Source organism: Elephantulus edwardii, unplaced genomic scaffold, assembly GCF_000299155.1.
Source record: "Elephantulus edwardii isolate Elephantulus edwardi_28Jun2011 unplaced genomic scaffold, EleEdw1.0 scaffold00350, whole genome shotgun sequence".
NCBI classification, from domain to species: Eukaryota; Metazoa; Chordata; class Mammalia; order Macroscelidea; family Macroscelididae; genus Elephantulus; species Elephantulus edwardii.
Window position 1 is genome coordinate 84,455 of NW_006400100.1, and position 12,366 is coordinate 96,820.

At 49.1% G+C, this 12,366-nt stretch overlaps 1 protein-coding gene across 2 annotated transcripts in view; it reads left to right on the plus strand.

The window, feature by feature from the left end:
• Nucleotides 1-4,719, plus strand: part of HAGH (hydroxyacylglutathione hydrolase) — a 24,662-nt gene extending 19,943 nt beyond the window's left edge. Inside the window, exons 6-9 of one of the 2 annotated variants that reach the window (XM_006901898.1) lie at nucleotides 1,733-1,836; nucleotides 2,004-2,105; nucleotides 4,161-4,240; nucleotides 4,620-4,719. In XM_006901898.1, the coding sequence (XP_006901960.1) occupies nucleotides 1,733-1,836; nucleotides 2,004-2,105; nucleotides 4,161-4,240; nucleotides 4,620-4,719 (386 nt within the window). Of the gene's footprint in view, nucleotides 1-1,732; nucleotides 1,837-2,003; nucleotides 2,106-4,160; nucleotides 4,241-4,619 lie in introns of those variants that run through there. The other variant, XM_006901899.1, reaches the window with a different exon arrangement.
• The last annotated feature ends 7,647 nt before the right edge of the window (nucleotides 4,720-12,366 follow it).

The following is a 12,366-nucleotide window of genomic DNA, read 5'->3' on the forward strand; positions in this document are numbered from 1 at the left end:
TTTGTAGGAAAAGGAACAATAATTTCATTAGTAAACTCTTGATTTATACTTCTAATATGAACCTGGGAACTTTGACTACTAAGACTATTACATTCAAAAATTATTCCCATAGTTCCTTAACCAAAAGACACCAGTTCCCAATTTATACACTTTTCCTAAGGGGGATATAAAGTATAAGGCTGCGTAACAAATCAGCCACAGCACTGCCTTTGAATCTGACACTTTTAGTTTTGCTCAGGACTCTCCTGTTGATGATGGAAGAGATTTGGTTAGTAGCTGCACACACAGAGGGCAGGGGAGAGGGGAGGGAGAGAATAAGTAGCAGCACCAGCAATACAGTTACATTCTTAAGAAACCAGACACAGACTTTCTTAACAAAATCTAAAAACTTAGATGACTGCTGATATTTTAACTTTTTGTAATTTGGATTAAAAGGAGGAGATGGCAGCACAGTCACAGCAGTCTTTTGCTGCATTTTGAGTTTATTCAATCGTTCTAGGACTTTCCCTAACATATCCTCCGTTTTTGCACTAAAAAACACTTCAGGGTTTGGAGGTACAGGCCAACTTTGATGGTATTTAGCAGCCCCCTCCTCAAGATCTGTTTGATCTTGTTCCTTTAACTCCTCACCTCCCATGCCCTTCTCCAGGGAGGGATATATCGGGGGTATCTCATTCTTCCTCTCTGCCCCCGATTCAATTTCTTGTACATGATTACTTTCAACTTATCTAACTCATTCCTAAAGCCTATGATATCTCGAACTAATCTCCACCAGCTGAAAGTACAAAGTTGTTGGGGATCTAATTTTACACCGCGGGTTTTTAACATAGTCTGTAAAGTGTGCACATACAACGTTTTACCTGATTAATCCCCATCTCTGCTACTTCTTCTCCGATCTTACCTTCACCAAAGGCAATTCAGTAGGTTCCTACCTAACATGTTCACGGAGTCCTTCGTGCCTTTTCCTTCGTGCTCAGGTCCCTGGTTTCGGGCACCAAATAACGGAGTCCAGCCCCATTATATCAAACAGTTCCACCGAGAGAAGGGATGAGGATGAAATGAAGATGCAGAGAGACTATCCAGTGATGGCGAATAGCAATTTTATTATTCATAGAAAAGCCTATATAGGTTTTAGAAACATGTCTGCAGTAACAATCGCAGTATCTCTTCCCATCTGAGATGTTGACTATCAGGTCAAACATTAACTCTCACAGACCTCAGTACAATACAAAGATGTTTTCCAGAATACCTTATTGTGTGCTTAAGAAACACAAAAGAGTTTCGGTAGATTACATTCCCTAAGGTCTGAGACCTTTGGTCACTCTTATTAACATCCTACTTCCTTGAGTTGTTTATTGCCAAGCAGATGTTCTAGCCAAGATGGAGTTAGTCTTGCTGGTTTTACAGTACAGGGCTAATCTTGCTTTACAAGTTAGCCAGGCTCCTGACAGACCAGAAGGGCAACCCTCACTGGGGGCTGCTGCCTGGTGGATGGGCCTGTATGGGAGGGACTGGGTGTTGGTCTGCAGTGGTCTGAGAGCTGGAGGTGCCCATCACAGCAGGTTTGGGAGGGAGTGGTCATGTGTTCTGGGTCTGAGTGACACTTTGGGGTCTCTACCATCTACAGAGGATTAGCAGGCTCATCCTGAGGGCAGTACATTGAGAGGGCCAAAGCGGGATATCTTGTTGCGGCTAGGCCATTTCTACCTCCTGGCTGCCCTCTCCTTTTTAGGCGACACCTTGTTTGTGGCTGGCTGTGGGAAGTTCTACGAGGGTACCGCGGATGAGATGTACAAGGCCCTGCTGGAGGTCTTGGGCCAGTTGCCCCCAGAAACGGTGCGTGTTGCCCCCACCTCTGTGGGCCCGAGGCCCTGATGTTGGGGTCCAGGCACCAGGCGTGGGCACACTGGCTCAGGCTGCTATGAGGGGTAGGGGGCAGGCCTTATCACTATGTGAGGGGCTCTGCAGGACGGGGATGCTGAAGCCTGGCTCTCCTTCTTTAGAGAGTGTACTGTGGGCACGAGTACACCATCAACAACCTCAAATTTGCCCACCACGTGGAACCCCACAACCCTGCCATCCAGGAGAAGCTGGCCTGGGCCAAGGTGAGTTGTTGGCATGCATTCTTAGGTGCTTTGAAGTAACAGTCCCAAGAAGCTCTCATCCAACAGTGTTGTGTGGTCTGCAGTGGTCTTAAGGCTGGTGAGGCACTATTGCCATTTCATAGTAAGGGTTGTGCATGGTGTGAGGTAGGGAGTCTGCTGCGCAGAGACTCCCTCTTCTGTGTGTTAAGAGCCTGCATATTAGCACCATCCTAGGAAAAGAATTTTCTTCCCTGACTGCCCCCATGTCCACTTCAGTCCTCTGTTCCAGCCCATAGTACCTTTCCCTCCCTGACCATGCTCATGTCCCCACAATCTGTTGGCCACAGCTGATGGTAAAAATCTAATTTCTTCATCTTTGGTGTTTGCGGCTGGCAAGTAAAAGTAAATGAGAGTCGTATTTGCAGGGCTCCTTGCAAGAGTATGGATACTGCCCCACTGCTTGCCAACAGCGTTGTATTTCAGGATGCGCATTGGCCCCCAGATTCTCTCACGAACTGCTGACTCTTGAGGGAACACTAGCCTCAGAGAGTGAGCTGGGAAGCATTTACTCCTCTTCCCTAGTTTTCCTTATGTGCCTGTTAGAATTTTCCAGTGAAACCATTCAGGCCTGAAATTCCTTTTTTTTTCCCGCCCTGGAAGGATTTTAAATTATTAATCCAGTGACTTGACTCTGCCCAGATTTGTAAGATTGTTCTTACACATACCTTTGGACGGGTAGGTACCAGTCCCTGAAGAAGGACATCAGGCTTGGTAAAGTGGAAGGTCAGTGAAAGAGAAGGACCCCAATGGTACAGACAGACCCATTGTTACAACCTGGGGCTCAGGCAGAGACAGTGAGGCGGCTCAGGACTCGGTGGGGTCTCCTTCTGTCTTACATGCCGTTGCTCCCAGGTGGGAGGCACTCGATGGCAGTAGGCTCAGTGGGGCCTGGACGGGAAGAAAACACGCTGGTGCGTGTTTGTCCACTTGGCACAATGAAGAGATCCACCTCGCTGTGTAGTCTGTCCCTCCCCGTGGCTGAGCCGCATGTCCTGCCTGGACAGGACTTCTCTGTCGCTCACCTGCCAGCCCATTCGCACTGGTCTTGGTTGTTCGCGATGGGAATGAGGGTCCCCCTGTGTCATAACTGGAGACAAATCACTGGGTCGTGCGGTGGGAACCTGGCTGACTTTCACAGAAGTGATGCCTTTTCAGTCTGTTCCTGCTGCCAGAGGGGGCGAGTTCCAACTGTCCCCCAGCCTCCTGACACTACACTGGGCTTGGTGGGGCTCGTCACAGTCAAGTCACTTTTAACAGACCTCACTTATGGACATCTCCCTGTGTTAACAGCCATTTCATGAAGCATTTCTGGCTTTTTTGCCCATTAAAAAAGCAGAGTAGTTGGGGAGCTCTGGTGGCCTAGTGGCAAGGAGCTGCAACTATAATCTTAGAGACGCACAGTTCAAATCCACCAGATGCTCTGCCGGGGAAAGAGGAACAATCTCCTCCTGTACCTGTCAGATCTGATTTGACGGTACACTCACACAAAAATAATAAAAAGGAAAAAAAAAAGCAGAGTAGTTTTGAGAGGTGAGTCCCCTGTGAGGTGGAAGAGTGTGAAGGAGCATTATGAGGTGCTCCATGGCAGGGGAGATAAATGGGGTACAGCAGCCTTTGGCTCTGCCTGCCCCTTGGTGCCCTTCAGTGGTGGAGGGTCTTCCTGATGTCCCTGCAGAGCAGGGTGAGATGGGTGACCAGCTGTCATCCAGGTCCTGAACCTTCCCCATGCAGCACCTCCAGACCCCCACACTGTTTTGCAGACAGAACCATGTGTGATTTCCACCTTTCCTGTGTGTTCAGACATTCTGCTAGTGGCCACTTTTATGATGTGAAAACAAGCTTCCATTAACAGAAGGCTCTGCCTCCCTCTCACCCCATGACAGAGGCTAGGGGTTCACCCTTTACAGAGGAGCTCTGAGCACAGGGCCCTCCTGCCCAGCCCTTTTGGTGGGCCTTCCAGAGTATTCTGGGAGGCCGCCCCTCACGTGTTCGTAACATGCAGTGTCTCTCTGACAGGAGAAGTATGGGATTGGGGAGCCCACGGTGCCATCCACCATCGCCGAGGAGTTCACCTTCAATCCCTTCATGAGAGTGAGGTGAGGAGTGTCCACGCTGTCCCCGACCCTACAGAGTGAGGTGAGGGGTGTCCATGCTGTCCCCGACCCTACAGAGTGAGGTGAGGGGTGTCCACGCTGTCCCTGACCCTACAGAGTGAGGTGCGGGGGGTCCATGCTGTCCCTATCCCCCGCAGAGTGAGGTGAGAGGCGTCCCTGTCCTCCTGGCACGGGGCAGCACCCATTGGCCCTGGGGCCTGTGCAGTCGGAAAACAAGGTTGCCTCTTTCCCTTTCCCAGCATGTGGCAGGGTGGAGGGGGGGGGGAGGCATGTAGCCTTGGTGACCTAAACATGGGGCAACAAAGTGTGTTTTGGGGCCGGCCACCACCTTGCTGGCCACAACAGACCTTGTGTCCCACAGGGAGAAGAGCGTGCAGGAGCATGCAGGCGAGACGGACCCCGTGACCACCATGCGGGCCATCCGCAAAGAGAAGGATCAATTCAAGGTGCCGCGGGACTGAGCGGCTGCAGGGAGCACCAGGGGTGCCAGGAAGGAAGGTGTTTTAGGTAATTGTTTCCTGTCACTAGGGCAGGAAGTGTTGGGGTAATTTTATATTCATTGCAGAGCCCACTGCTGCCATGTGATCAGATGTTCTGAAGCTTATTTATAAGAGAGGAAATTTAAGAAAGCTATTTATTCCCATAACTCAGCCTGTGGACTGTCCTGTCTTGCCTCATCGCCATGCTCTGTGTGGTGGGGGGCCTAGCCCCCAAGCAGCTGGACCAGGTGACACCCCCAGCATGGGAGTGAGTCAGCACACAGTCCCTGCTGGATGCCTGTGGCCGTGGCTGTGGCGGGGAGGCTGGGACATGCATTTGCACCTGTCACCAGAGAGCTAGGGTTCCACCTCCCCCTACTTGTACATGAACCATTTCCTGGTCTCTTTCTGCTGAACCAGTGTCCTTTATCCATGCCCTTGTCCATCTTTATACTCGCTTTTCCATCTTGTCTCCGTGTGGTCTGCTTCCACCTGCTGGCTGGTTTCTGGCTGGCATCCCCTTTGAGGGCCATCAGGTGGACTCCACAGAGTCCCCGTATGACCAAGTATAACTGCTAGTGAAGTTTTCAAGGCTGTCACTATCACAGAAGCACTTTCTCATCTTTCTCCCTCAGAGAAGCAGGTGGGGTCCAACATCCAGCCTTTAGGGGAGCACTTAACTGCTATAGTACTGGGGTCCCCCTTGGTGCCTCCCCCCATTCCTCTCCCAGTTCAGTTCTGTCTCCGCTTTCTCATCAAATATTCTTAGGCAGCCCTGATTCCTGAAGCTTCTCTTTGTCAGCAACCACCCTCATCTTCCTCTATGATTTCTGCAGAAACTGGCTCCTTTATGAATAGTATGTACAGGGAAAAGGTGGCAGGGACAGAAGAATGTAGGAACTGAAAGGAGAAACAAAATCCTGACTAACGAGTGGGCATTTCATTACTCCACTCAGTAACCACCATGACGCCCAGCTGTTTACAACTGTGCCCCCAGAGTCCTTCCCAGGTGGTCCTCTAGGGGCTCACGACAAGTAACACACAGGCAGCCCTTCCAGGATAGCACGTGGGCCAAAAAAGAGTGAAAACAAAAATGTGTCAAAAATCTGTGGGATGCACCCTTGGCCCCTCCCACTGGGCCTGTCAAAGTCAGAGAGGTCTCCAGAACTTGGACTTCAGCACAATGAAAACATTTTGTGCCTCAAGATCATGTGAAGACAACCTAGAGAACAGGACAGATGACTAACCGGGAGAAATGCCACATCTCTGACAATGGCCAGAATATGCAAAGAACTCTTTCACCCAAAAACAAAAAGTCCAGTGAGAAGACAGTCTGGGAGCAAAACAGAGAAGCACACCTGGCAGTTTTTTATGAAGCCAGTTCCCACTGCTCGTCTCTCAATCTGTTGTTCTGTGGTGGCTTGTGCATTGCTGTGAGGCTGAAAGCTAGGTCACCGGTATTTCCAATATGTTAACAAGGTCTCCCATGGTGGACAGGTTTCAGTATAGGAAGGAGTGGCCATCTACTCCTGAAATAATGGGCTACTGAGAACTCTTAAGTAGCAGTGGAACATTGTCTAATTTAGTGCCAGAGAGCAAGGCTCTCAGATACTCAAAATACAGCTGGGGGAGAGCTGCCTCTCAGGTGGAATCTCCCCCAAGCACGAAGCTGAGCACTGCTCACAAGGCCTTCACCTGCTGATGTGGAAGGACTCAAGCTAAGCAGCAGCAGCAGCAAACACAAGATGAACACAAGAGAAATCTAGTCTTACTGTAAAATAAAACCCACGTCCACCAATTCTGACTTAGAGTGACCCTATACAATCCAGCAATTACACCCAAGTAAGCTGAAAAGTAGTTCACATTAAAACCCAAGAAATCTTAGGGGGGCTTTACTCACAACTGCTGAGTACAGACACACTCCCTTTCATCCATGTTATATTCACAATTCCAACAATGTGACAATCTGGAAAATTAAGAACTACAGAGACAGTGAAAAGACCAGGGGCAGAGGAAGGGGAACAGTGAATTGGTGAACCCAGAGCCGGTTTGGGGTCATGGACACTATTCTGTAAGATACGGCCATGGGGGCATAGGAGTTCACACGTTCGACAATCCCAGGGGACTCTACTGCACAGGGTCAATTGAATGGGGAACCAGTGGTTCTGTGCACTCTAGGGTGTTACAGTGTATCAGTATTAGTTCATCAGTTGTAACAATGAACTCAGAAGAAACCTAAAACTATTAAAGCAACTGGGGAGGTGGGGGGAGGGAGAGGCAAGAGGTCATTACAAAGATTGGGGGGAGGGAGAGGACCAAAATGAATGTCAGAAGAGACTGAAAACAGCACTACAACTTTGAGCAGTCAAAACAAAGAAATGAAATGAACAGAAATTCCAAAGGGCAGCTCAAGTAGGCAAAGCAAAATATTAAAATGAAATGTGCCAAGAGTCAGAAAATAAAAAGGGAAAAACTAGCTCAAGCTGAAAAAATTCAAGTTCTGAGTTGCAGTCTGAAGGATGCTATGGGTTAGGTCTTGAATGATTCTAGGAAGCATCAAAAGACGATGAAAAGAATACACAGATTTCACAGTACCAAAAAAGAATTGGTTGGCACTGAACCATTTCTGGAAATAGCATGTGATCAAGAATCAATGGTGCTGAAGAAAAAAAGTTCAAGCTGTACTGAAGGCACTGGGGGGAGGGGAGCCCCAGGAATTGGAGTATCACTTGACACATTTCAGCTAACAGATGAGATCCTGGGTGTGCTCACCAGCTTCCAGCTGAATGGAAGAAATCGGTATTTGTTTCCATTTCAAAAAAAGGTGATCCAACAGAATATGGAAATTATCAAACAATATCTTACCATGTGCAAGTAAAATCTTGCTAAAGATTATCCAAAAACTACTAGAAAAAATAGAGAACTTCCAGAAATTCAAGTCAAATTTAAAAGACGCCATGGTACCAGAGATATTGCTGATATCAGATGGATCTTAACTGACAGCAAAGAATTCTTGTGTTTTATTGACTATGCAAAGGCATTTCATTGTGTGGTTCATAACAAATTATGGCAAACATTGAGAGGAATAGGAATCCAACCCCACTTAATTGTGCTCATATAAAACCTATACTTAGGCGCTCGCTTCGGTAGCACATGTACTAAAATTGGAACGATACAGAGAAGATTATCACAGCCCCTGCACAAGGATGACACGCAAATTCATAAAGTGTTTCTTTTTTTTTTTTTTAAAAGAGGGGGAAAGTGAGAAGAAGGGGAAAAAAACCCAACACCAAACAAACCTGTACTTAGACCAAGAAGCTGCTGCCTGAACAGAGCAAGGGAACAATGTATGGTTTAAAACTGGGAAGGGTATGTGTCAAGGTTGTATACTTTCTCCATACCGATCCAATCTGTATGCTGAACAAATCATTCAGGAAGCTAAACTTTATTTTTTTTTATTTTTTGTAATTTTAATTTTAATCATTTTAATGAACATTTACAGATATTTTGGATTTCCATTCATTCATTGCTACACTTCTCTCCCCGCCCAGCCCTCCCCCCCACCAAGTTCACTCCTCTCTTTGAAAAGTAAAAGAAAAACTCCCTCCCTGGTACACAGTCCCCCCGCACCCCTCCCACTGCCCCAAGTACATTCCACTATGCAACCTTCATTGTGAACTCTTGTGATAACCATAATACCCTAGCATACATCGCTTTTAAAAAATTCTCTCCTTCATCTGTTTCAATTTATCCAGTTTTCCTCAGTCTTACCCCAACCCTGATATCAGTCCAATTTTACAGCAGTGGCACCATACAATATTTGTCCTTTTGTGACTGAGATATTTCACTCAGCATAATGTCCTCCAGGGTCACCCATTTTGAATAATATTGCATGAGTTCCTTGTTTTTCAATGCAGCGTAGTATTCCATTGTGTGAATGTACCACAAGGAAGCTAAACTTTATGACGAAGAATGTGACATTAGGATTGGTGAAGACTCATCAACAACCTGCGTTACACAAATGACCCAACCCTGCTCTCTGAAAGTGAAGGAGACCTGAAGCGCTTGCTATGGAAGATCAAAGACTACAACCTTCAATATCGATTACATCTCAACATCAACAAAACAAAATCCTAACCACTAGACCAATAGACAATAGATCATGATAGATGGACAAAGAATTGAAATTGTCCATTAATTCATCTCACTTGGTCCCCAATCAACACCCTTCGTACCAGCCGTCAAGAAATCAAAAGATATATCACCCTGGGGAAATCTGCTGGCAAGGGCCCAAGGGGCTGAAGAGCAACAATGTCCGCTTAAAGACTAAGGTACACTTGATCCAGGCCAAGGTGTTTTGAATGATGTGCTACACATCTGAGAGTTGGACAGTGAAGCAGGATGACCGAAGAACTGAGGCCTCTGAGGTGTGGTGGAGGAGGAGAGCACTGAATAGCCCACAGACCACCAAAAGAATGTACGATTATGTCCTGGATAACATGCAACCAGAGGCCAGGATGATGAAACTTCATCTCACATATGTGGGGCATGTTGTAAGCAGCAGTTGTGGGGAAGAGACATGAAGGGGGAAAGTGAGGGTCACCCAGAGAGAGGAAGACCGTCAGCGAGATGGGCTGGCACTGTGACTTTAACAACAGGCACACACACATTAGAGCTGACAACAGCACAGAACAAGGCAAGCTAGAGTTCTGCTGTTCATAGTTCAGGGTCACTATGGGTCAAAGTTGACTCAATGGCACTTAACAACAAATACTAAAAGGGGGTTGAGGGAAGATCACACTTTCATAGGAAGAAAAAAAAAAGAGTAGGGAGGGAACTTTGTTAGCTAGAGACACAAATAGCTGAGAAGTGCAAGGTGTGACAGACAATCACTGTGACCCTGGAGAGTAAAACTGTGCCCGGGGGGCTTCCAAAGCTATGTCTCTACAAAAGCAGACTGTCCCATCTTTCTCCTGAGGAGTGGCTGGCAGGTTCGAACCACCCACCTTTCAGTGACAAGCGGAAAACCACCACTGAACCACAAGGGCTCCCTTCTTAGCCTTTAGGGAGCAAAATGTTAATCTAGACCTTGAGGAGCTCCCTACACCTCCACACAGCTAGGACGGCTAGAATAAAATCAGAAAAAATTCAACAGTGTTGGCAAGAAAGACACGGGCTCAACAGGTAACACACTGAATACTGGGGCTCCTTCTGCCAAGTGCAGCTGCGGGCGGTGCAGCGACCATTGTCACCCATGAAGATGAAACCCCACCCGCCTCACATGCTGATGTGAAAAAACATCAGCTTTCTTACAAGCTGTGCTTGGAATCCATCCGCATCATGTGCCCACACATGGTAGACACACAGCCAACCAAAGGGTTTGGAGCAGTGGGAGACGTGGACTGTCTTGAAGGGGATGTGGGTTGGTGTCTATGGATTCAAGTCCCATGGCTTATTTTAAGGGTCCAGGAGCATCGTCTGTTCTCCCACAATGACTCCCACCCTGGAGTTCTGGAAGAGCCCACCAGATGAGGGGTACCTGTGACATCTCACTTCTGACCAGCCAGTTGCAACTTCAGAGGCTGTAAGTCTCCCCCCGCTCAAGATACCACCAGCCGTGAGCTCCGGGGTCTTCAGGGCCCCCACATCTGACCCACCAGCACCCACCTGTTAGGTGCTGTCATGTCAGTTCCAGCTCACAGGGACCCCACGTCCAGCAGAACAGAAGCCTGCCTGGGCTGGCACCAAACTCACAATCTCTGCTGTGCCCACCGTCAGAGCCACTGTGCTCGTCAGCTCAGAGGGTCAGTTTTTCACTGACCACACACGATGTCCTCCCCCAGGGACGGGCTCTTCCTAGTAAGATGCCCAAAGTAGTCCTGACAGCCTTTAAGAAGGACTCTTTTGAGACAGATTTCTTGTTCTCTGGCGGCTACAGTCAGTACTCTTTGCCAACACCATAATCAAAGGCATCAGTTCTCACACGACTCCCCCCAAAGCAAAAACCAACCCCACTGTCCAGAGTCAATTCTACCTCAGTGAAGCCCCTCCTTGGGTTTCTGAAGCTCCAATTCTTTACAGGAGACAGCTTCTACTTTCTCCAATGGAGCAAATGGTGGATTTGAACCTCTGAAGTTCTGGAGACCAAGAGGTAACACACTAGGCCACTGGGCTCCTTCCAAGGAGCTGCTAATTCACCGAAGACTCACATGAGTCGAGTAGGCACCAGGCTGGAGGCCAGAAAATTCCTGAAGCAGAAAGGACACCGGTGCTGAAGCAGCACATGGAGACACTTGAGCTGTCTGTTTGGCTGTGTATACCCTCAACAACAACAAAATGATGTTCTGATGGGAAAAAGAATGGTTCTTCTCAGTGCCCAGGTGGCGCTGCTCTCACGGGAATACCACAAGTGAGTGTCTTGAACACAAAACCCATCCTCTCACGGTCGCGAGGCTCCAAGTCCATGTTCAGGGCTGTTGGTTCTGGAGGGAGGCCCACATTCCTTGGCAATCTGCATCTTGGACTTCCCTGGAGTCAAGGAGCTTCCTAGTACCGGGGCTGGAGTCCACGAAGACTCACTCTGCTCCTAGGGACTATTTCTCAGTTGCATTAAGGGTCCCCTTTTCTCTACTGAGATAAGAGCCTTTTGAGACCGCACATGACGGGACCTGAGACCTGGGAGTGTTCAATCTCCGTTCTCTGATAACCCTTTGCTGTATCAGCCTGTGGAGATCCACAGGAGGTCCGTGTACACATGTATGGGGGGGGGGGTCACGGAAGGAAGAAGTTAGTGACACGGAATAGGGACTACAAGGGTCCTCAAAACAGAGTTGCCATTCCCAGCACACCCATGCCCATCACTGCCAATAAAGGGCACTTCCATGCTTCCATGTGCGGGCCTGAGTGACCTGTGGCCTCACACCTCTGAGACCAGTGGCATCGCCAGCTGTCACCTGCCCCCTGGTGGTGTGGAGAGGTGGGAGAACTGCCAGGCTTTTGAGAACCCAGGAGAAGGACCATGTCGTGGGTCAAGTTAACATCAACTCTGCAGGGACACCTTCTGAGTTGGCACAAAAGTCCAGATTCCGGAGGGACTGATAAGTCGGGCACCAACGGAGGAGGGGCCTGGGGCGCAGTACCAGGCTGGTGGCTGACCTCGTCACAGGAGGAAGGCTAGGCAGTCGGCCTCTGTGAAGGTGGCGCCGCGGGAACTCCACGGCCCTTCTGCTCTGGGCCGGAGCCGCGGGGAGGGGGAGTCCACTCGGCAGCAGCAGGTCCAATGGGACCACATGCAAGCACAAGTTCCTCCAGGTGTCCTCCACGTACACACGCGCTCACAACAGAGCGAAGCCAGAACTCACTCCCTTAAAATTGCTAGAGGCAGGAGATGGGTACCTGCTCCTCGGGATGGGGGCCCCCGAGGGCTGGAGCTGAGGAGCTCTGGAGGGGGGCTCGGTCATGTGAGCACTGAGGAAATGGTCAGAGAGGGTCATTGTCCATACCACCCAGCCAGGGCAGCAGAGCTCTGGGGCAAGGACACGGTGCCCGGCCAGCCCAGTGGCCGCAGTGCCCTGCAGGCCTGTGCGAGGCCCTGGCAGCACTGTCGGAAGGCCAGGCGTCCCACGTGAC